Source organism: Denticeps clupeoides, chromosome 13 (genome assembly GCF_900700375.1).
Source record: "Denticeps clupeoides chromosome 13, fDenClu1.1, whole genome shotgun sequence".
In the NCBI taxonomy this organism is placed as follows: domain Eukaryota; kingdom Metazoa; phylum Chordata; class Actinopteri; order Clupeiformes; family Denticipitidae; genus Denticeps; species Denticeps clupeoides.
The window spans coordinates 18624924-18646915 of NC_041719.1; the positions used below are offsets into that span (position 1 = coordinate 18624924).

The window sequence follows — 21992 nt, forward strand, 5'->3', positions numbered from 1 at the left end:
AATTAATTATATGAAGTGAAAGAGACAGTTAAATTAACCCTGAATGCAAATATTTCCTTTTTTGATTTTCAACAAGTTGTTGGTTAAACTGACAAATTGTTAAAGGAAATTGTCCTCTATTTGTAATATGTAATTTTTTGGGTAAAACAATTACTACAACCATAAATATGAACGTTCTCTCAAAACCTGTACTCACTTTTAGGCCATATTCTAGGGATCCTTATTATTAAATATGCCACAGTAAAGTCCCAAATTCCTCCTGAAAGATTCTCTAGACATTTTAATAAAGGAGCTGTGGCCTAAATTATCTACATTTACATTTACATTTTACATTTACAGCATTGATCAGATGCTCTTATCCAGAGCGACTTACAATCAGTAGTTACAGGGACAATCCCCCCCTGGAGCAACTTGGGGTTAAGTGTCTTGCTCAGGGACACAATGGTAGGAAGTAGGATTTGAACCTGTGACTCCGTATTCTTCTGGTTCATAGGCAAGTGTGTTACCCACTAGGCTACTACCATCCCATCTGAAAGAATCTGAAAGAAAATAACAGCAACTACCAGAAGTGATAAATAAAAAGTGCCACAGTAAAAATCCACAAAAAGATGTGTGTCCTAGTCAGTATAAACGAAAAAAAGGAAGCCACTATTGACACATAGGACATATGCCACAGTAATATTCCACAAAAATCAGTATTCTGGTACTCTGTATACAGTATTTTCAAGCTGTAATATCCAATGGTTGAAAAAAAATGTATGTTTTTAAAATGATTGTATTTATGACTTTTATACTGAATATTGAATCTTCAATTGAAGCTGTGATTACAATTGAAACAATAAAAAAAAACTGTAGTCACGTTAATACTTCCATACATATGCAATAATCAATATGTAGGAAAATGTGGGCATGTGGTCAGAATGTATGAGAGTCCATTACTAAAATGTGATTATTTTGTTTAAAAACACTTCATGTTAGCCCGTAGCCTCTACTGCCATTTTAAATTCACGATTTTCTAAGGTGGACTGGAAAACGCAAAATACGAGCTGGACAGTAGGTGCCAAAAAGATGAAGCCACAAGTTGAAGCAAAAGCAAGGGGGTGATTTACATTTTTTACATTATTATACATTTTAATAAATCTTTAAACATATTTTAATGCCCAATTATCAGGTTTGAGGCTTTTTGCTCCAAACTGAGCATGACACTTAAGACTGGGTGTGTCCCTGTCACTGTTTACTGTAAGACACTCCGGATAAGGGCCTCAGTGACATGGTCCCCCACACCCATGATCGTCACTCTAACACTCACTGTTACCGGTTTACTCATTTCATCAGTCAAAAATATGTAGTTGTTTTGTAACCTCGACCTTCTTATCTTGTGAGTTCATCCCTGACGGAAGTGTCAGTTGCAGGTCAGGTTATTCGTCATGTGTGAACAGCCCTTCTCAGGACAGCAGTGCTGTCCACTTTTTATAGGAGTAATAAGACTAAATGAGTAGTCAAAAGACCCAAACCTGGGGAATATAAAGATGCCAAAGAATTATTGACTTTATTGAAAGATGCAGTATGTAATTTACAGATGTGTTTTTTTCTAGATTTACATAATCTGTCACATAACAAGACATTCCTCTGTTATTTATACTTTTATAGTTTTTTTAGTTCTGGGATGCAGGGGGCTTGAGACTAACCTAAGATTCTGCAGACTGAGGCTGGACCCAGCATGTACATTAAACAAGCTTCAACCATTTGAACTATATAAAACTTGTTCATCACACAACTATATAAAAGGTGTTCATCACATATTTTAATATGTGTCATAGCATGTAAAGCTGAGTTCAGCTCCTTTACTCATCAGTGTACCAAATGCATTTAATGTGACATACATTGTTACCTCTACATAGTTAGAAATTGTCACACTAAATGTCAGACCCGGATCAAATACCCATTATGGCAGACTGCTTCTTTCCAGGACAGTTTTTTGCTGCTGGCAGAGGTCTTGAAGGTTTTAAAGATGTAGGAGGTAGTTCCATCACAGAGCCAAGTAGTGGTTTACGGCTGTGGGCCACAAGAGCACCCTTTCCTTTCCCACCCGGCAGCTCTTCTACCTGTGCATCCTGTAAATATATACATTGAAACCTTTGATTATCATTGCTGAATTTTATTACATCCACAAATGCTCCACACTCAACCATGTCAGAATTGAACCATTTTGTTTGATGCCGGACATCAAACCTGCATTTAGGACATCATTTTTAACCGTGTATTATGAGGCCAGTAACAGGCTATTCTGGTTGCTAAATTGAACATGCTTAAAACAGATATTTGAAATATTAAAAAAAAGTTCATTATTTTTCTGCCACTTGAGACTCTGGAATCACTGAGACGAAGAGTCATGACTTCTAGTGTGTTTTTATAAACACTAAATTTGCGGTTTTTCATAGACACAAAATGGTTCAGTTTTGAGATGCGTGGGCAATACCAAATGTTTGTTGAGTTAAGCCTGAATGACCATGCAATAAACATGGTATCATGTGGTATCCTACTCTTACCAGTGTTCCATATATTTCACATTCCACATTTACTAAAGGATCTGCCCGAGGCTCATTGTCCAAGGTAGAGTGTGAGCCAATGCAAAAGCCCATTTGCTTGAGAAAAGAGGAAAAGAAAGGAATTTGTTGCTCAGATGATCACTGCTATTTTGAGCTATTATTGTGGACAATTGATTTTCTGTACTTACTGTATATTTGGAGTCATTTATCTTGCACTGTGAGTCAACATCAGACATGTTTTTTAAGCAGGTTGTCTCTTGTATAGTGAATTCAACAATGTAGGTTGGACCAACAACCCACTGTGCAGGGGAGGGGAGGGAGAATTAGACAGTGGATTGATACATAAAGCAACAAAAAGAGCATCTGAGTGTGTTCATTCTAGTACCGCATTTCTTTTGCCACAGAAGTGAAGTCTGACTTCCAAGAACAAAGAGAATGCAGTATATGGCACAAGTTCTACAAAAAAGCATGACTTTTGTTTGGTCATATTTCTGACCACCATGATTTCTATAAATATGCAAGTTCACTCAGACGTACCTGCATACCTGCCCGAGTGACATTGAGCAAGCCAAAGTGTTTGTTGAGGCCACTTTTCCCATTGTAGCTCTGTAAAGTCAAATTGGCAATCTCAGGCACAATGGGTTCGTCTAAACTTTCAACAGTTGGACAGTCTGGACAGATCCTCACAATAGTAGTTGCTGGAACTGGATCACACGAGGTATGTTAGAATGCATCATGCGGTGAAACAGGGATGTCATTAAAATATATCAGTATTGTTATCACCTTGCTGTATGATACATTTGTAGCTGTAAAGTTCTAACTGAGTCAGAACAGAAAACGATACTTGGCAATTTCCTTGCACCTGCAAGATAAAGATTCAAGCTAAATTTGAGAGGCAGACTGGCAAGGGTTAAATTGTATACTGTACAATTTATTCTCTTCAAAATGTTTAATTCCTTAATTGTGATAGTGTACAAATACTTACAGGCATTTCTGAAATATCCCTGACTTTACAGGATTTCCATTGCTTTCTGCTAAATACATGGCACTTTGTTTCCAACACATCTAACGTCAGATTGAATATAGTACCGCCTCCTTCCTTTGAGTGAAAATAGTGACATTGCCAGCAAAACAACACACAATTTTTTGTTTTATGCTAAAATCTAAGAAAAAATGGAAACAATCTTACTCACCCGTGGCTCTGTGCTAAAATCGTATACTCGGTTCAGGCCAAGTATATAACCCTCAATCCGGTCTGCGTTGACCTTGTCCAAGGCTTCCTCTGCTGTCTTTATAATAGTTTGGTCCTGACATCCTGCGAAGGCTTGGGGCGTAGCCAAGCCACACTGCCACCCAAAACACAACAGAAAAAAGACGATGAGCGTCCACATCATATTTATATGGTCCGCCAGTCCTGCCAGTAATGAACCTGGAGTGAAGCCCGCTGCAGTATGTTCAATAAATCCATTGTACTGCACACTCTGAACTTTCACCCTCAGTGCAGCAAGTAAACATGGCATTTATCTGCATCGCTGTCTGCTTCAGTCAAGCTGTACTGCATTTTAACAGAAATGCTTTTTAAATGTGTGTGCTTTTAAAAAATAAAATCAGTGTTTGAAAGTGTGGAAGTGTGTTTGGTGCAGATTGTGCTAATTATATCGAAATACGAATTACTGTTATGAGACCTCGTTGCATTAAAGCTGTAGAGGGACCGCACTGGACTATAGGAGTAATTTATGAATGTACTCATGTGTTACTCATTTTTGACTGATAATTTTTTCTGAAATTCCATTCACTTCATATTCGTCCATGATTAGGGGAACATCTTGTAAAGATTAGTGTGAATGGTTCAACGTTTTATTTGATATCAAATGTCATAATGCCATTCTCTCTCTTTTTTGTTGTAGGAATTCAAGCTTGAATTCAAATCCGTGTCTTCCTGATTAACTATGTCAGGGAAAATAGCCTACGTCAGGGAATGGGTAGTAAAATAACGACTTCCTGATAAAGCCAAGTGGAAGAGGATCCAGGTTTGTGCCCCCCCCAATATACAGAGATGAAGATTGTACTTTACCAAATCTCTGATGCCTTACTAGGGTCTTACTAGGATTCCCACTGCCGTTTGTACGCACACCGGCTACATGGGAGCTTGACAACTGCACACAGGTCATTTCCAACCTAGCCGGCCATACCATTATTCACTACTGCCGCAGGGACAGTGCAGTCATAAGGACCATACTACTAAAGCCCACCACAGAGGGGTGATGCCGTCACATCTGAATGCATTCATGGTTGTGAAATGTGTACTGTATGCTGATGAAATGAATGCAGTTTTGAAAATAAATGCTTTTGATCGGAAAAAATATGGATGGCTCCAGTGAAATTATCAATGTCTGTAGTGAAAGCGAAGTGATTGTGAAACACTGCAGCACAGCACACGGTGACACAATGAAATGTGTCCTCTGCTCTGAACCCATTACCCTTGGTGAGCAGTGGACAGCCATGGCTGATCGGGATTCGAACCGTCAACCCTCTGATTAAGGGGGCTATTTCCTTAACTGCTAGGCCACCACTGGCCCAGTGGTAATGACATATTTATGTGAGGCTGTTTCCCGTGGCTCAAGTGTGTGGTTGGACACTGATGTTGACTGAGACTGAGATGAATGGAATGTTGGTGAGTGCTGCCATTCCAGCTAATGAATGTCTCGACATAGCCTGTTTGACCACATTGATTCCTAACCTTCAAGGCTTTCTTTAAGGTTGTCTTTGAAGTTATTTAGACAATGGACATAACAAAATCAGTGTTTTCAAATGTACTTTATTGTACAAGATTGTCTCAGCAACTATTACTGTACAGCACAGTTTTAAGAAGAGGTTTTGAAAAGTGGGTCCGTAGCAAAAAGCTCTTTGATTAACCTGCCTTCAGCCTTTGACTCAGCTGGGCACTCTTTAGAGATTGTTTTGGGGAAGGGCTTGATGACTGGTTCACTCTCACCAGGGATCTCTGGGTCAGGGATGAAGGGCAGGGTAACGGGCTTGTGTGCCTCAGAGCCAACAGGCTCATCAGGGAAGGAGGGGAGGGTCATGGGATGATCCATGGAGGTCAGAAAGAGCACTTTGCCCTCTGGATGCTTGACAGATGTCTGGTGTTCATGCTCGTGGTGGTGGTGGTGGTGCTCGTGCTCATGAAGGTGCTTGTGCTTGTGCTCATGGTCGAGGGCGTGCTCATGGTCATGCTCATGGGTGTCACCCTGTCCATGTCCATAGCTGTGATGGCCGTGTTCACCCTGATCATGGCTGTGGTCATGTGCCTTTGAATGGTGAGAGTGCACATGGTCATGGTCATGCCCATGGTCGTGGTCATGGCTCTTGTCTTTATTGGCATCGTGGTTGTGGTGATGCGAATGGTTGTGGGCATGGTCGTCCTTGCCGTGTGAGTGTGTAACTGTGTGGTCATGCTCATGGTCATGGCCCAGGCTGAGGTCAGTGGCAGCACTGTGGCTGTGGTCCAGCTCTCCTCCTAGAAGATGCCTCTGCTTTTCTTTCTCTGCAGCCTACAAACAAGCATTTTAGGAAGATTTTAGGAAAATCCATTAATGTGTAGTTGGAGGCCACAGGTACCATTCTTCATATGGTGTGTACTGATTATTTATTTATTTTTAAAACATACCCAAAGCTGCCTATGCTGATGATGGATCTAATAAATTAACTAACAAAGCTCCTCTATTGCTGCAATGATGCAATGCAAGATGCAACAAAAACAAACAGCACTACACCATGACATCTACATCCCATTGGCATTGTATTTTTTTAATCTATGAAAATCATCAAAGGTTCCTTACCTCAGCTTCAAAGATTTCGCAATTGACATGCAGATTCTCTGTACCATGAGGTACCCAAGAACGAGAACCTTTGCAGAAACCTTTGTGCTGCAGAAAAACAAAATATACCAAATTGTACATTTTTCCTCTGTAAAATAAAATATATATGATGCCAGATTGGGTAAATATGTTTTAAAGGTTCCATGTACAAATGTACTCACTGCAAACTCGCAGGACAACAGGTCACAACTGGAAACGTCAGCGAGGTTGGTTGTGTTAGAACAGACCGTCTCCTGGATTGTGAACTCCACATTGTAGAATGTAACCATGCCTCCCTAGAGGAGCAAAGTACGTTGGTCACCACCAAAGACAGACATGTGATCATTTATTCAGCTTCGGAATCCCTTATAGAACTTACCTGGGAAGATGCTCTGGTGACATTTAGGGGAACAAAGAAATTGGAAAGTCCACTTTCATTGTTGAATTTCTCCATAGACATTTTCATAGTCTTAAGGATCTGCTCATTGTCCTTGCTTATGAGAATGAGGCAGTCTGGACATTGCTGTAGGATTTTTGTAGTTGGAGCTGGGAAAAAAAGAATTTCTGTTAGGTTGATTTCTCATTGGAATATTTGAAGCTTTGGCAGAAACATCTTGTTGCTGACCTGGTCTCACAGTGCATGTGTATTTATAGAGCCGGACAATCCTCTTGACTCTGTTTATGAAGATTGTGGCTTTGCATTGACCATAGACCTGTCCGGAATTGCATCAGAGAGATTGTATGTACAGTTCAGTTAGCTCAACTCACTTAAAATGAGAACAACGTGGTTTGGGTTTATTTGACTTGTAACCTCACCGGTGTGTTGTAATCAGGCCTGACTTCGCAACTCTTCCAGTCCTTCCTGCTGAGAACATGGCAGTTTGTCTCCAGGACATCCATAGTCAAGTAAAAGACCATCCCCATATCTCCCTTAGGACACAAATGAAAAAAAAAACATGAATTAAAGCCAAAGCATATGGTTAACCACTGAAGGTCTATATTGCAATACAGTACCAATAAAACATAAACCCACATAAGACGGTATCACTATTATCACCAGATAGTCTTAGCAAGGATAACAAATCTCTCACATGTGGCATCTGGTTGACGTTGCTCAGGCGATGCAGGCTGAAGATGTAGCCCTCGGTCCGGTCCTGGTTGATCTTGGTCAGGGCCTGTTGAGCAGCACCCAGGGTAACAGGGTCTTTGCAGGAGCCAGGTTTCATGGAGTCTACTGGTGCCCCATCAACACAGGCAAAGGCCAACAGCAAGAGAACACACTGCTTCATGGTGGAGCTCTTGTCCCGTCTCACTCACACTGCCAAGGGGAGGCAGGAGGTGCTGCAGCTTTTATACAAGTGTTGTTTAAAGCCTTGACCCCCCCTGCCCCTGTGCCCCTGTAGGGGGCTCGGTAAACATGACCCGCTCCACCTCCTGAGGGTCCCATGTCCAATCATGTTATTCAGTTACAGTCAGGTATACCAGTCATCCTATTCTAATCTATTCAGAGCCAGAGCACTTTAAGGTGAGAGATATGAGAGGGCTGAGGTGATGAAGGAATCAATCTGCATCAGGGAGATCATGCAGGGTCTGGTTTTATTTGCATTTATTAGAATAAGTATCACTGCACCACCAGTGAAATGATTCAATTCTTTATCTTTTCAATTTTAAATTGAGGAACTCGGGGGTAGAATGGAAGGTTCTTCCATTGTTCCATTGTTGGGTAAATGAACCCTTTTGTCCAAAACAATCTCCAGGGTGAGAGACAAGATTACCCACAGTTCTGCATGCAAATCACATTCTTCAGCAACTGCCTGCTTTGTGAATGATAATGTAATTAAATTAGTGCATGCCGTTCTTGCATGTAGATGTATCTTTCCCATACACACTTGATTATGTCACAGATATACATTTCCAGATAATCGTGGAGTGTAAACATGGTCCCAGTGGACTCTGAGGGCATTGCTCTCTGATCAGTTTTTTAACTTGTACTTAATCAATGCAATGCAACCATTGATTAACCACTGCACTGGCTGAAGGGACTGAAAAGAAAGGGATGACAAGTTCAAAACTGTTGATTGTGTCTCTGTAAGAGAAGGAGAAGGAAGAAGGAGTAACTCCCCATGGGTGGATGGAGCTTTCAAAATAAATTGAATATAACTAAACTGAACTTTATGAACATACCATTATAAAGAAAGGGTTCAAATTAATCAAAATAATAATAATAATACACCCATGTTACACCTCTCCTTACCTCCCTCCACTGGCTCCCGGTAGCTGCTCGCATTGAGTTCAAATCCTTGATGCTTGCCTACAGGGCTGTAAATGGAACTGCGCCCTCCTACATCAACACACTACTACCTAGATACACTCCTACACGCTCTCTCAGATCGGCAAACGAAAGGAGACTAAAAATTCCTTCTTCACGGGGTCTCCGATTCCAATCATGTCTGTTCTCCGTTGTTGTCCCTGGCTGGTGGAACAACCTACCCTCCTCCACACGACTAGCCGAGACTATCACCACTTTTAAGAAGAAGGTGAAAACCTTCTTATTCCAAAAATATTACAGACAAATTTAACACATACACATGCATACACATTTAACAAATAAATACAAAATGTATAAATACATTATAATTTTTCTTAGTCTAGCACCCAACACTCTCCGAGCATGTTCTTCAATGACAAGTCTAAGCCTTATCAGGGCTCTTAGTTTGTATACTTGATATTCTATAGAAATCAAACGAGAATTGCTGGTGTCTTCCCATTGTAAGTCGCTTTGGATAAAAGCGTCTGCCAAATAAAGTAAAGTAAAGTAAAGTAAAGTAATAATAAAGGAAAACTCTGTAACCTCATCTACTGTACATCATCTATTTAGCTGATAGTCTCTGTTGTGATTTAAGTCTGACTATAGAGGTATGAAGATCAGTTATGGACTACAAAACACAGATGTATGTCTCTGGACAAGAGCATCTGGTAAGTTCCATACGTATAAAATTAATATTCAAATAAGACCTGTAAAATACATCTTTTCTCAGGGGTGTGTTTACAATTTACCTGGAAAAGTTTTACCCTCTCATACAAATGCATATGTGATGTTGTATGATATGAGGATCGTACAATGTACTTTTTATGTAGCTTTTTATCTGCTCAAAGATGTATCCTCACAGCACATATCGAGTGGTAGTAGCCTAGTGAGTAACACACTCACCTAAGAACCAGAAGACCACGATACCACAGGTTCAAACCCCACTAACAACCATTGTGTCCCTGAGCAAGACACTTAACCCTGAGTGTCTCCAGGGGGACTGTCCCTGTAACTACTGATTGTAATTCACTCTGGATAAGGGCGTCTCATAAATGCTGTAAATGTAAATGCTAGAAATTGGGTACCTGTTGAAGGCATTTCAGCGAGAGGGGTTAACATACTTCACAACATAACATTATCTTGCTTCCAGAATGAAAAATAGCAGAACACAGTTCTAAAGATAAAGTGAAGTGATTGTCATTCACAGCAGCACAGAACACGGTGCACACAGTGAAATGTGTCCTCTGCATTTAACCCATTACCGTTAGTTAGCAGTGGGCAGCCATGACAGGCACCCAGGGAGCAGTGTGTGGGGACGGTGCTTTGCTCAGTGACACCTCAGGGGCACCTTGGTGTATTGGGATTCGAACCGACAACTTTCTGATTACAGGGCCACTTCCACTAGATCGCTAGGCCACCACTAACCACCTGTTCTTGCAATTGTTTCATGGCGGCAAGGTGCAAATTAGGTAAAAAAAAATGAGAAAATGTATCGGTTTGCCATGTGAGCTTTATGGTCAGTAATAGATGTCTTATCACAGTCAAGGGACAGTGTGAGACACTGATGTTGTACTATCACTGTGTAGTATAATCTATGCCTTAGAGGCAAGTTTGGTGCTGACAGTGCTTCAGTTTAGTTATACACCAGGAGATTATTGTTAATCAGTTAATATTGTCACTTGATGTGTGTTTGCAGTATTGCCTGTCAATAATATTAATATTTTTTTTGCTTGATCACTGTCTGAGGACTGATGATAAAAAGAATTTAAAAAGACTCATCATCAGGCCCCTTCAAACCATGATGAGTTATATATTGAAATAATTCTTTAAAACATTACTGGAAAACATGATTCTTTTTTAATTATTATTTTCATACTCTTCATGCATCTGTTTAAACATTCAGAGGACAGTGTGGCATTTGTTAGGACTATTAAGATCATGATTATTGCCTCTCTTTGCTGAATTTTTCATTTTGAGGCCTATGTCCATGCCCATGTCCATGTTCGTGCTCATGTCTATGCCCATGCCCATGCTCATGTTCATGCCTGTGACCTCGCCCATGGCCATGCCCATGTCTATGATCATGCCATGGTGGAGGTGGGAATGAACAGATTGCATGGACTTTGGGAGGAGTTTGAACAAAGGAAAAGCACTGTCGGAATTGTGCAACAGGTGGAGCAGTAGTTCCAGGCTTGGGAGGATGTTTAGGGTGATCATTGTCCCCAGAGTGCTGAGGTGGGGATCCAGGAGCGGGTGGAGGTCTGGTTTGTCCAGGAACCTTAGGATGTTCAGGGTGTCCAGGAGGAACTGGATGTCCAGGCTTAGAGTGTTCAGGCCGCTGGTGAGGTCCATGGTGATGTTTGCCATGCTTACAGGCACCAGAGGGAGGGTGGCTATGATGATGATGTGTTTCATTCTGAAGAAGATATAACACATTTTCAGAGCTGTAAGACACCTTCACATTCACCTTTAATTTAAAACAACTAATCAAACACAATCATTATCAATGTGTGTTGTCAGGTTGTCTGGGAATATGAGGCCTAACTATAAAACCTTTTTTTTTTTTTTATAATTTTTTTAACAAAGAGGGCTTAGCATTGTTAATTTACCACAGCGGGAAAAACCATACCTGAACATCATATACTTCACAGTCGACAGACACGTCACCATTTCCCAGCAGTGTGGATTTACAGAAGCCATGGCGCTAGGGAGAGAGGAAGATGAATATTATTCTAAAAACCAGACAGTGTCGCACTTTTAGCACAAGTGACAGTAATGAAGGTGCTTACAGCTTCTTCTTGACAAAGAGCCCGGCATTTATCCTGCTCTGCTGGCATTGGCTTAGATGGACAGTTAGTTTCCACAATTGCGAATTGAGCAAAGAAGGACATTCCCATGGGCATCCACTGTGCAAAAATGATACAGTTAATTCATAGCCTGTATGGTAACAGAAAAGCAATGCACTACTCCAAATAGTGAAGCAAAACACTGTACCCCTGCAGATATCCTGCCCACTTCCATTAGTCTGAAGTAGGAGGTTTGGTTGGAGTCTTTGTTAAATTTTTCAATTGCAGATTTAACACTTCCCAGGCCCTTTTCATCATTCAGAGGGAGAAGTGTGGGGCAGTCTGGGCATATTTTAACAATATCTCCTGGTTTATCTGTGAACCAACAAAATAAATGGGAACATGTTAAATTCATATGAATATGAGGATGAAAGGTGAGCTTTATTGATGCTAAATATATGGTCTAACATAATAACGTGAAAGAAAAACTTTTGTATGATATAAAATTATATTTACACTGGCATATGTATGGCATGTGTTAATGTATGGGATTATTCAGTTTATAGTATAGTGTTTATGTGTGCCATACCTGGTTCAGTTGTACAGGCATACTTCTTAATGAAGGGCTTCCCATCTTTTTCAGTCACTGTCACGTTGCAGTTGGATTCCACTTTCTGATTAAATAATACAATCAACACCAAAGAACAAAGGAAAACACGCACAAACAATAAAGCCGAAAATGGGGCATCCGGTTTACCGTTTCACCAAATGAACGAATTTCACAATCTCCGTAGGGTTTGGGATTCACGATGTGACACTCGGTCTCATCAAGGTTCAGCTCGAGCAGCAGCTCACACTCAGGGGTTCCCTGGAAAACATCAATGTGTCCCAAGTGAGAGAAGAAGAAAAATAAATAAACTAATGGTTGCCTCTGTGTTTGCATGACTTTAATCTGCATGCTCACCTTCTTCTCCACTTGACTGGACAGTATCTCGTGGAGCCGGAACTTGTATCCATGGAAATGGTGTTGGTTGATGAAGCGCTCGGCGGCCTGGGCTGCGGCGTCCTTGCTGTCCTCGGCGCAGCTGAAAGGCGCCTTGTCCGCCGGAGCAGCTAGGAGCGCTGGGACCAGCGCTGCCAGAAATACCAGTCCGTTCATGGCAGAAGAGCTACACACTGTCGCCTTCTGCCTGACTATTTATACTCGTCAGCACAATACGGGGGGAGAGCAAACAAGGGCAAATAAGTCAACAATTGCCCTTCAACCCCAATGGAAAAGAATGGCTTGCAGAATAAAAAATAAAATGTAATAAGAGTAACAAAATGAAATATGGTGTTTATAGGCATCGACTGTAAAGTTGATGACAAAGTGACATTTTTAAACTGTTGGTCATTTTATGTATATGTGCGCTTGAGGGGTTGACCTTTTAAATAAATCACCCATAGTGTGTGTTTAAGAAAAAAACATGATTAAATCAAGATTAAAATCAGATTAAATCATGCTCATGTTTTACCTTCATATTCACCGTCAGTCCAAAGAATTAATTAGAAGCTAGATTCTTTGAGGGGAATGAATGATTAACGGTGAATAAACTGTCTTTTGAAATCACTGCCCTTTGATCTCAATGTAAATATCAATAACCAGCACTGTGTCTGGCCTGAATTGCTAATAATCAACCCAAGAGATTCCAAAAATTGCCAGCCTGAAAAAGTTCTACTTTAAAAAAAATCTGCTGTGCAATACAGGTTTCATCCTTTGGATTGCGAACAAAAGCTGGCTTCTTGTTTTTGGTCTCTCGTGTTTTAAATTGCTGTCTATTGCAAAAAAATATGTCTATTAAGATATAGCGATCAGGAAAGAATCAGATAATAGGACTAAACTGCCCTTTGTGTGGTCCATATTTTTTATTTGCTTATTACAAATAAGCCACTCTCTCCAGACACATTTTTTGCAGAGCTGCTTGTAAGCGCGCATTTTCAGTAACACCCAATTTGTATGATTTATTCCCTGTCCCAGTAGAAATCCTGCATGTATTTCTGTACATGGAGAACCCCCATAAACTGATCCAGTAACAACTAAACAGATCTGGGACCTGTGACCCTGTGCAACTGGGTCAACAACAGTCCCCAGCATGTTCCCCTATCCTGTTCCTTAACACCGCCACTCCGCAGGCCAGTGTGTCAAAGACGAGGCGGTCTTCAGAGAGGAGGACAGGCTTCTGGCAGAGAAGTGTCAGGACAACAACCTGCCCATAACCTGCGGCAAGACTAGGGGGCTGGTCGTAGACTACAGGAAGCAGGACGTTGTCCGGGCATCCTCACGGGGCGAATGGCTTCCTGGTAAGGCAGCTGCACAGCCCAGGACAGGAAAACTGTGCAAAGGGTGGCCAGGACTGCACAGAGTCCCAGGAATCACAGACAAAGCACATCATGAAGAAATCTAGTAAGAGTTGAATTGTCCCTACCCTCTACTTTTATGACAAACCTGCTTTGAACCTTAATGTCTATCACACATTTTGGAAAGAAAGCACAGCCCTTAGTTTAAATTATTTCATGACAGTACAAATAATACTTATAATAGCTGTAATATTCTGCAATACATATATATTAGTCGTTGGAAAATCTGTTGTTCAAATTGTTTTATTTCAGCAAGCAACAACACTACTCAAAAAAACAAGAATCAATTTTTACATGTTTCATATGAAATTAGATTTCTATACAGCATACTGTAGCCGGGGGTGGTAGCAGCCTAGTGAGTATCACACTCGTCTATGAACCAGAAGGCTCCAAAGTCACAGGTTCAAACCCCACTTACTACCATCGTGTCCCTGAGCAAGACGCTTAATCCTGAGTGTCTCCAGGGGGGGACTGTCCCTGTAACTACTGATTGTAAGCCGCTCTGGATAAGGGTGTCTGATAAATGCTTGAGCCTACATCGAATTGATTTTATTGCAGCTTCTGCATCACCATGATTAACAGAGGCTACTGTCTAGACAAGCAGTCAGGCTGCTGTTCTACACAGTGGTATAGCGAGAGGGTCCAGGGCACGAGCGGAATGGGGAGACTCCACTCGGAAAGAGCGTCAGGAAGACGGGGGTATGAGTGGGTTTGCCAGTGCCAGCTGCCTGTCTCTTTTTACGGTAGGGCTTGTAATGGAAGTCGAGTGGAGGCCTTGAAATACGCACCCCGGTTTCTTCCGAGGACATGGACTCTGACTCTGAAGACTCACTGGAGGCCAGCTGTGTTGACGGGGTGCCGAGAGGCTGTTGATCATAAGGGAATGGAATGTGCTGGACATGATCAAGGAGCCCATCATCCTCAGGGCCGACTGCAGGTGGTACACGGTCAGCTGGATGGTCGATGGGGGGTTCTGGCCCCGCGATGGGACCTCCTGTGTTGGGGATTCGCTACAAAGCAACAATACAAATAAATGAGAAGTGTCTGCTCCATTGAGCATTCGGAGTGGGTGTATAACTGTGTAAAAAGTCCTGTTGGTTTTGGCTGTGACAAGGCTTGGCTCCTTCAGTTCAAGCTGAGCTGTTTGGAACTTTTGTTTGGCTAAGAGACCATGAGGTTTGTGTTCACAATTGTGTTGTAGATGGAAAGGTTTTGGGTCTAAGAAATAACCCAGCAAGCAGCACTTGACAAATTTAAGGAGATATTTATGATACCTGGGGGTGGAATATTTCACAGGACACCTGAGCATGTTGCTGGAAATCCTTTTGGCCAAAAACTGCTCCAACACAGAAACCAATTGCCTGAGGTGAGAAAGATCAGAGACAGAAGAAAAACACTGTATGTCTGCTTAGCTTATCACATAAAGACCTTTTTTTTAAGATAGCACAGTCCAACAATTGCACAAGAACAGCAAATAAAAACAATGATGTGGTAATCATTTATGTTGCAGTGAAGCCCTGTTACCGCCTCTCACCTCTATCCCAGCATTTTCTGGGTTGCAGAAACCTGAAGCTGGAAGCTCTGCAGCACAATCTGCAATCGTATACTCAACAAAGCTGGCAGGAGTTGCACCACTCTGACAAAAGACATTATTTTAATAAAAATATTTAATACATACATATACAATTACTTCTACATTTTATGGGGACCTGATTTGCCCCCATCATCCTCCACTCCCCACCTCAGCATCACCAATATGCACAAAAATTTGTAAATGTTAATCAAGCTGTTTTCTCTGATGTTTCAAGGGCTCTTGGGAGCCCCCTGTTGGTGTGGAAGTTCTAAGAGGCTGCACAGCTCACATAAGCTTTCATAGCTTTTACCTCTATGCAGCTGGTGCTTTTAAATGATTCTAATTATTAATTATTATAGCCATACAGCTGTCAGGGTTGACATATTTACTAGTTTGCAATCAGTAATTCACAGCTGATGTCCAAGGCAGCACTATAAATGAACACAACCAATAAGCAGCGTTTTTGGGTGTACCAGGTCTTGGAGAGGTGCATTTACCTGGGAGGAGGCTCTAGTGATTGTGTGCAGGCCCAGGGTGATGGGTAGAGTACTCTGCTGTTTGTATTTGTTGAGTGTAAGTAGAGCCAAGCTCTGAGCCTCGTGGCTGTCCACATGTAAGAGGAGTGGGCAGGCTGGACAAGTCATCTGAAGCTTCTCTGGAGGGTCTGGGAGGCAACAGTTCTTGCATTAATCTTCCACATGGCAACTAATCATGTAATCCCATGAGAAACAGCGAAGCAAAAAATCAGAATATGAACTGTCCACATTAGAAATAGATGGCTTTAAAGTGATATGGTGTTCCTGTATTTGAAAGTCAATGGCTTGCACCACCTGACTCATAAACAAAAATAATTCAAGGAAATAACATGAAAACAAGGTCTGCATTCATTTAGATATATAGCCCAGACCATTCAGTCTTTTAGGTGCTGGTGTTTATCACTTTACATTGTTCCAGGTAACATAAAGCAAAAAAGTCCAATAAATAGCTAGAAAGCCTATTAGCCAATCACAAATCAGATAGAGAGAAAAGCCTTGGTTCTCAAAGTGTGGTACATGCTGTGATATTGTGGTAGATGCTGTAGACAAAAATGGTTACATTATTGTTCACAGCTGCTGAGGGTTTAAATGCAGTGCAGCTATTATCCTCTGCATTATACAGTTAAAATCCTCACTTGCTGTTACATAGGCTAACATATTTAATATTTTTAGTATTGAAAGGAGTAGTGAAATGATTAATAAGCACTGGAAAAAAAGCACAGAAAAGCATTTCTAACATAGTAAAAAAAAATACTTGATACCTGGAACCAAAGTGCAATCGTAGCTGTACAGGTAAGAAAATCCGTCGACTGTATGAAGAACAGTGATGTTGCAGTTCCCAGAAATTTGCTAGACGATGAAAACCAAGAATGCAGGCAGATTTAAATAGAGACATTTCAGATGAGACAAATGCCATCCGTTTCCAACCCTTAGTCAATGGAGGCTCCACATCTGCATGTTACATTTGCATCCTTATCCAAACATGTGGCAGGCAGAGCTCAGAACATGATTCATGAAACCCTGGATAAACTCATTTCACAGGCACCTTCAGAGAGCAGAGTGTCTGAATCTTAATGCACAATTAAAGTGCAATAGCACTATATCACTAATACCTGTTGTGTTTTTTTATAACAAGCCCCCTAAAATGACATTGGGTGTCACATCCTTACAGTTTCCATGAAAGGCCTGACGTCGCAGTGTTTCCAGGTTTTTGGACTCTTCACATGACACTTTGTTTCAAGGACGTCTAAATCAAGGTAGTAAACCTTTCCAGCCGGACCCTGCATGGCAGAGAATTATTGTTGTGACCCAGTGGGATAAGAAAACACACACACACACACACACACACACACACACACACACATAGGCGTTGTCAAAAACTGCTGACATAGCACGTTCTATTGACCAAGGAATATTAATGTGCCAAGAATAGGAACTTTTCCCATGTGCAGAGTGTGTGGTTTTGGCAAGGTGAAAAATAAACACAGTTATACACTAAACAGAGTGCTCTGAACACGACGGTGGAAGGCAGAGCAACGAGAAAAACACACACAAAAACTTATATCAAATCATTATAAAAGATCGATATTCTGTGTAGCCATATCAATAATTTATGAACATCTTATCTACCAGGGCATACCCTTGTCCCAGTTCTGCTCTGAGCGGCCACACGGACCCACCTGGGCGTGCAGATGAACGTTGGCCACCCTGTTGAGGGCGAACTTGTAGCCCGCGCCTCGGTCCTCGTTGGTGTAGGTGACGGCGAGGCGCGCCAGCCTCTCCACGGTCCTGTCGTCGCACGGCACGGGCGTCAGTTCGACCACTTGCGTCGACCCGCGGGCGAGAAGGCTGACGATCGGAAGAATCCAGAGCAGTCCGGGCCGTCCGGCTCCCTCGCGAGAGGCCATCTTCATTGCGCTGGAGAGGTAAAAGGACACATGTCGTTGCCAAGAACGCACTGTTTACATTCGGCCGCGCAGGTCAGTCCAAGCCAAAAATACCAAGTGCAGCCAAAGGAAAGGGCCACACTTAAACACTTTTGCTTAAACATTAATTAATCAATTTCTTTATTCGATTCTTATATTAGCTTAATAATGAATAATACTAATAATATTATTATTAATAATAATAATGACGAAGAACATTGTTTGAGATGCAAGTTGTCCAAGTTTACGATGTACGTTACAAAGAAAAAAATATATAGAGATTATTAAAAGTATGTAAATTGACATAGACCTATATTAATGAGATCTTATTTTTAATGAGATTTGGAACTGTCTTGATTTCTTTCACCAGCAGAGGGAGACGCGTCTCCATTCTGCTGGACGAACTAACGCGCGTTTAGTTCGAGTTATACGAATGCAAACAGTTTTTAATATGTCAGTGATATTAGAAAATATGACACAGTTATGATGAATAAAGTACATATACACCTGATATCCACAGTTCTTCAGTGACACCGTTTTATGCGCAGTAAAGTAAACTATAAAACATGATCATATAGATGGATGAGAAAAATACATGATGACGTCATCGGTGGCTGCTCGGGCGGGTCAATAAATCTGGTTTTAATTCTTGAAATGTTGCTCCTTTTGATCGAGCCAAATGGCTATTTTTCTCACTGATATATGTCCAGTTGGAGACTGATTGTAAATGTGTTCCTTTTGTGTCTTTTAAAGTGTACATTCATCAACAGCAACCAACACCACAAAATGAGTTAATTGGCTAATAAGATCATGGTGCTCTTTGATTGGATATCCAAAAATATGTATTCTTTCATTTGGAGATATGATTAGTAAATTCTCAGTAAATCACGCGAAGGACTTCTGTATCTTTGTTATTAGTTTATAGACAAGGCAACATGAAAATGAGACAACGTTGAAAAAGTTATTTGTCATTTCCTTACCCGTTTCCTTAGGCCACCACTGCATTTGTGTGAATCGAAAATGCTTTTGGAAGCCCAAGTTGTGCTGTCAGCTGTCTATTCCTGAAGTAAAGCCTACTCTGAATTCTGTGTTCCAAAGTCACAGGAGGGCCCGGGACAGGGAGTGGTCACCATTATTACTGCTCCCAACTTGTCATTTATATGCACCACAGGTGCAGGTTTTGTAGAACCCAGCAGCCTGGATTAGGCTTACTTAAACAGGAACTATTTCATGCATTCATTTCACCATAGAAGATGATCAGGCTGAGTGTAAAATGCAATTTTACATGCAAAACCTCCCCAGTCACACTTTTAAAGGTGGGACAGCAGCACTGCCGGTGTATTTTTCATGAAGAGTCCCATTGTGTGTCTCTCTTGACTGATGAACCGATGGAAAGGGAAAGTTCGCAGTTACAGGAACAGTCTCAGGGTTGAAGTGTCTTGCTCAGGGACACAATGGTGGTAAGTGGGGTTTGAACTGGTTCATAGGTATAAAAATAATATCAAGAGCCAAGAGAGGTTTATTGTCAGTACAACAGTATACCATTTGCATTTGCAGCATTTACCAGACGTCCTTATCCAGAGCGATTTATAATCAGTAGTTACAGTGACAGTCCCCCCCCTGGAGACACTCAGGGTTAAGTGTCTTGCTCAGGGACACAATGGTAGTAAGTGGGATTTGAACCTGGGTCTTCTGGTTCCTAGGCGAGTGTGTTAACCGCTAGGCTACTACCACCCTGACCGTGTATTGAAATGATGTACAGGTTATCTCTATAAAACTTAAAAAGTAAACCTTTTCAGGACAACAATCATGTAGGATGCCTGTAAGTGGACATGTTGGTTATTTCAAACAGGACACACAAGACAAGGCAAACATGTGCAAAAAGAGCAGAACAAATATATTGAAATGTTTTTGACATCGCTGGTAAAAACCCTTCAGACGAGTGATAAAGTGTCCCACGTGCAGGGAAGGGGGGAGAGAGAGAGAGAGAGAGAGAGAGAGAGAGAGCCAGGCTCCGGGGACCGACCCTCCTCCCAGTCCTCCACGCGGCCGACGCAGCGACCGGACGCGCCCGCGATGCCGGCGTGGCGCCTCATCTCGCTGGTTACCTGCTGCCTGCTCGGCCTCTCGGCCGCCGGCGGCCCCGGGGGCGACGCGCCGGGGAAGAGCAACAGCGCCCGGTGCGGCTCGCGGTGCCTGGCGCTCCACATGACGCAGCTGACGGCCAACTTCAAGCGGCTGCAGGTAGAGGCTCGGACCGGTGGCCACGTGCATTTACCAGGTTAAATAAGCCGCTTAGACGTAGATAGAAAGGATAAAAAAGGACGGCTCCGGACTGCTCTGCAGCCATTACGCCCCCCTGCGTAAAGTGCAGTTGACGTTCTTAACATGTGGGTTCCGTTCAGTGTGGGAAAGTCGAGGTTCGGTCTTCTACTGCCAGATGCCGTATTTAACTTCATGCTAAATAGCGGGTTTTAACCTGGAATCGATAGAATAGAAGACATAGTTGTGTTATTATACCCACAATGCGTAATTGATGGCTATTAATGAACGCCTCGTGCCCTTAAAATAAAATATCGGTACAGATGTTAATATTAAAACCACGAACCATACCATGCCCGGTTAAAACAGCTGCACAGCAATTTGTAGTGCACACAGTTCCTCGGATACTCCCCACGGCATAGCAGAGTCACCCCACAAGTCCAGCAGATGTTCGAGTCAACATGTGTGTGTGTGTGTGTGTATGTATGTATGTATCTATATAATATAATAGGTATCAATTGTGTGGTGTATTAAACCCCTGGTGCTGACTTTGTTCATGTTGTAAATGTCTGTTAATGCAGGAATATGTAGGAACTTTATCAGCGGCAATTAGCCCTGAGTTCCAGTGGAATGCTGTGTTCGTTAACCCAAATTTGCCTATTTAAGAGCTTCTTTCATGATTATAAAACCCCTTTCAATGATCCTAGTAATACAGTTGAGCTGATTAAAAAAACAATAAAACTGGCTGAATTAGAGTAAGAATAGTACATTATCTACTGCTTCACCAGATGTGGGTTTGACTATGTCATTATTTCCAATGTTAATTATTCTTTTTGGAATTTTTTTCTCTTTGAAACAGGAAATTTCTAAATGACCTTAAACTTTTGAACGGTAGCGTACATATTCACCTGTCAGCGCTTTTAATGTTGCATCTGATCAGTATAACCTTGAGTAGTTCTTCAGTCTGATATGTGTAGTCTTTATTAAGCGTATCTTTGCCTGCCAGGGTAACGTTATTGGCCTCCACATAGCTAATAATAAAGAGCAGGAATTCAAGTGCTGCCGAGTTGTGGGTGTGAATGTGTTCAGTTGTAAGAAGCGCTGCAAATGTTTCTTTCCCCTTACTTAAGTGTCTCCTTCGAGCTGAAGTCATAGTTTCTTTGTGCAGTGTTCCACGGCTAATCATGAAAATGTGTTGGCAGGGGTGACATTGACCGTACTCTACGCCTTGGAATCAGACCTCGGTTCACACCTCCGCTGTGTGGCTTGCTGTGTGTGAGCCACAGTGGGTGGGGATCGGTTCGGGGGTCAAGCCACCACCATAGCACCAACTGCAGAGCCAGTAAATTTCTCCATTGATCTAATTTTCTCCTCTGCCTCCTGCCTGTTCTGTGCCAAAGTTAACATGCGTGGGCGGGAGCCCCGACCGCGCTGATTGTCACCGCGGAGACGCGTCCATTTCATTGCAACTAAGCGAGAGCCATTATCAATCATATGATTGTTAGATTTCTCATTGTAATGTGCTATCGTGGTCCCAAATTTGAATCACAATGGAAAATGTTCTAAACAACCCGCAGAAACTTCTGAGACCTGCCTGTATTGTTCTTTTCTCAAGAATTATACACTTCCACAGTTCAGTACTGGCCCTTTTTTGTTAAAAAAATGTAAATAAAATCTAATAAACAGCCAGGTATTGTAGAGATACCTGGTCGGAAATGCCGACTTCCGTTCAGTCTGGAAGTGCGAAAATGTTCCGTTCAGTGAGGCCTGGGTAGTAAAATTTGATTTATCCTTCT

The 21992-nt window shown here is 41.8% G+C and overlaps 5 protein-coding genes and 1 long non-coding RNA gene across 7 annotated transcripts in view; 1 reads left to right on the top strand and 5 right to left on the bottom strand.

Moving 5' to 3' along the window:
• Positions 1-1597: 1597 nt before the first annotated feature.
• LOC114801745 (uncharacterized) lies at positions 1598-2747 on the bottom strand. The gene is made up of 3 exons (XR_003751618.1): positions 2738-2747; positions 2550-2645; positions 1598-2114 (listed from the first exon to the last, which is right to left on the bottom strand). It is a non-coding gene; the product is annotated as an uncharacterized LOC114801745 (long non-coding RNA).
• LOC114802237 (fetuin-B-like) lies at positions 1935-4017 on the bottom strand. Its single transcript, XM_029000951.1, has 7 exons — positions 3979-4017; positions 3743-3895; positions 3535-3648; positions 3333-3411; positions 3087-3253; positions 2738-2848; positions 1935-2114 (listed from the first exon to the last, which is right to left on the bottom strand). Exons 1-7 carry the CDS (start codon positions 4015-4017, stop codon positions 1935-1937), a joined length of 843 nt encoding a protein of 280 aa, XP_028856784.1.
• Positions 4018-5351: 1334 nt separating this feature from the next.
• On the bottom strand, positions 5352-7729 carry fetub (fetuin B). Its single transcript, XM_028999980.1, has 7 exons — positions 7501-7729; positions 7226-7339; positions 7035-7122; positions 6789-6955; positions 6592-6705; positions 6392-6478; positions 5352-6103 (listed from the first exon to the last, which is right to left on the bottom strand). The coding sequence occupies exons 1-7, from the start codon at positions 7696-7698 to the stop codon at positions 5414-5416; spliced, it is 1458 nt and encodes a 485-aa protein (XP_028855813.1). The 5' UTR covers positions 7699-7729; the 3' UTR covers positions 5352-5413.
• Positions 7730-10551: 2822 nt separating this feature from the next.
• On the bottom strand, positions 10552-13615 carry ahsg1 (alpha-2-HS-glycoprotein 1). Its single transcript, XM_028999987.1, has 7 exons — positions 12468-13615; positions 12261-12371; positions 12093-12177; positions 11712-11878; positions 11507-11623; positions 11347-11421; positions 10552-11133 (listed from the first exon to the last, which is right to left on the bottom strand). Exons 1-7 carry the CDS (start codon positions 12660-12662, stop codon positions 10660-10662), a joined length of 1224 nt encoding a protein of 407 aa, XP_028855820.1. The 5' UTR covers positions 12663-13615; the 3' UTR covers positions 10552-10659.
• A 510-nt stretch (positions 13616-14125) lies between these two features.
• Positions 14126-19015, bottom strand: LOC114801729 (fetuin-B). Of its 2 annotated transcripts, XM_028999990.1 has the most exons (8): positions 18915-19015; positions 17689-17926; positions 17179-17289; positions 16771-16858; positions 15971-16137; positions 15435-15536; positions 15175-15261; positions 14126-14910 (listed from the first exon to the last, which is right to left on the bottom strand). In XM_028999990.1, the coding sequence occupies exons 2-8, from the start codon at positions 17920-17922 to the stop codon at positions 14518-14520; spliced, it is 1182 nt and encodes a 393-aa protein (XP_028855823.1). In that variant the 5' UTR covers positions 17923-17926; positions 18915-19015; the 3' UTR covers positions 14126-14517. The 2 variants fall into 2 exon arrangements, with proteins under 2 accessions (XP_028855823.1, XP_028855824.1); XM_028999991.1 differs by lacking the exon at positions 17179-17289.
• A 930-nt stretch (positions 19016-19945) lies between these two features.
• anos1b (anosmin 1b) overlaps positions 19946-21992 on the top strand; it is a 46985-nt gene continuing 44938 nt past the window's right edge. The window contains exon 1 of the mRNA XM_028999970.1: positions 19946-20178. Coding sequence (XP_028855803.1) covers positions 20011-20178 — 168 coding nt within the window. The 5' untranslated portion in view covers positions 19946-20010. The remainder of the gene's footprint in view (positions 20179-21992) is intronic.

What these genes read in the sequence shown, in the direction of transcription:
- LOC114802237 (XM_029000951.1), bottom strand. Translation starts at nt 4,017, where the DNA reads ATGGATTTATTGAACATACTGCAGCGGGCTTCACTCCAG. An exon ending in CAAATGTATCATACAGCAAG is followed by an intron (nt 3,254 to 3,332) that starts GTGATAACAATA and finishes CGTGTGATCCAG; the next exon opens with TTCCAGCAACTACTATTGTG. An exon ending in TCACTCGGGCAGGTATGCAG is followed by an intron (nt 2,849 to 3,086) that starts GTACGTCTGAGT and finishes TCCCCTGCACAG; the next exon opens with TGGGTTGTTGGTCCAACCTA.
- fetub (XM_028999980.1), bottom strand. Translation starts at nt 7,698, where the DNA reads ATGAAGCAGTGTGTTCTCTTGCTGTTGGCCTTTGCCTGTGTTGATGGG. An exon ending in ACGTCAACCAGATGCCACAT is followed by an intron (nt 7,340 to 7,500) that starts GTGAGAGATTTG and finishes TTGTGTCCTAAG; the next exon opens with GGAGATATGGGGATGGTCTT. An exon ending in TCACCAGAGCATCTTCCCAG is followed by an intron (nt 6,706 to 6,788) that starts GTAAGTTCTATA and finishes TTGCTCCTCTAG; the next exon opens with GGAGGCATGGTTACATTCTA.
- ahsg1 (XM_028999987.1), bottom strand. Translation starts at nt 12,662, where the DNA reads ATGAACGGACTGGTATTTCTGGCAGCGCTGGTCCCAGCGCTCCTAGCT. An exon ending in TTCGTTCATTTGGTGAAACG is followed by an intron (nt 12,178 to 12,260) that starts GTAAACCGGATG and finishes TTATTTAATCAG; the next exon opens with AAAGTGGAATCCAACTGCAA. An exon ending in CTCTTTGTCAAGAAGAAGCT is followed by an intron (nt 11,422 to 11,506) that starts GTAAGCACCTTC and finishes CTCTCTCCCTAG; the next exon opens with CGCCATGGCTTCTGTAAATC.
- LOC114801729 (XM_028999990.1), bottom strand. Translation starts at nt 17,922, where the DNA reads ATGAAGATGGCCTCTCGCGAGGGAGCCGGACGGCCCGGACTGCTCTGG. An exon ending in TCAGGCCTTTCATGGAAACT is followed by an intron (nt 16,859 to 17,178) that starts GTAAGGATGTGA and finishes TTCATCGTCTAG; the next exon opens with CAAATTTCTGGGAACTGCAA. An exon ending in TCACTAGAGCCTCCTCCCAG is followed by an intron (nt 15,537 to 15,970) that starts GTAAATGCACCT and finishes GTCTTTTGTCAG; the next exon opens with AGTGGTGCAACTCCTGCCAG.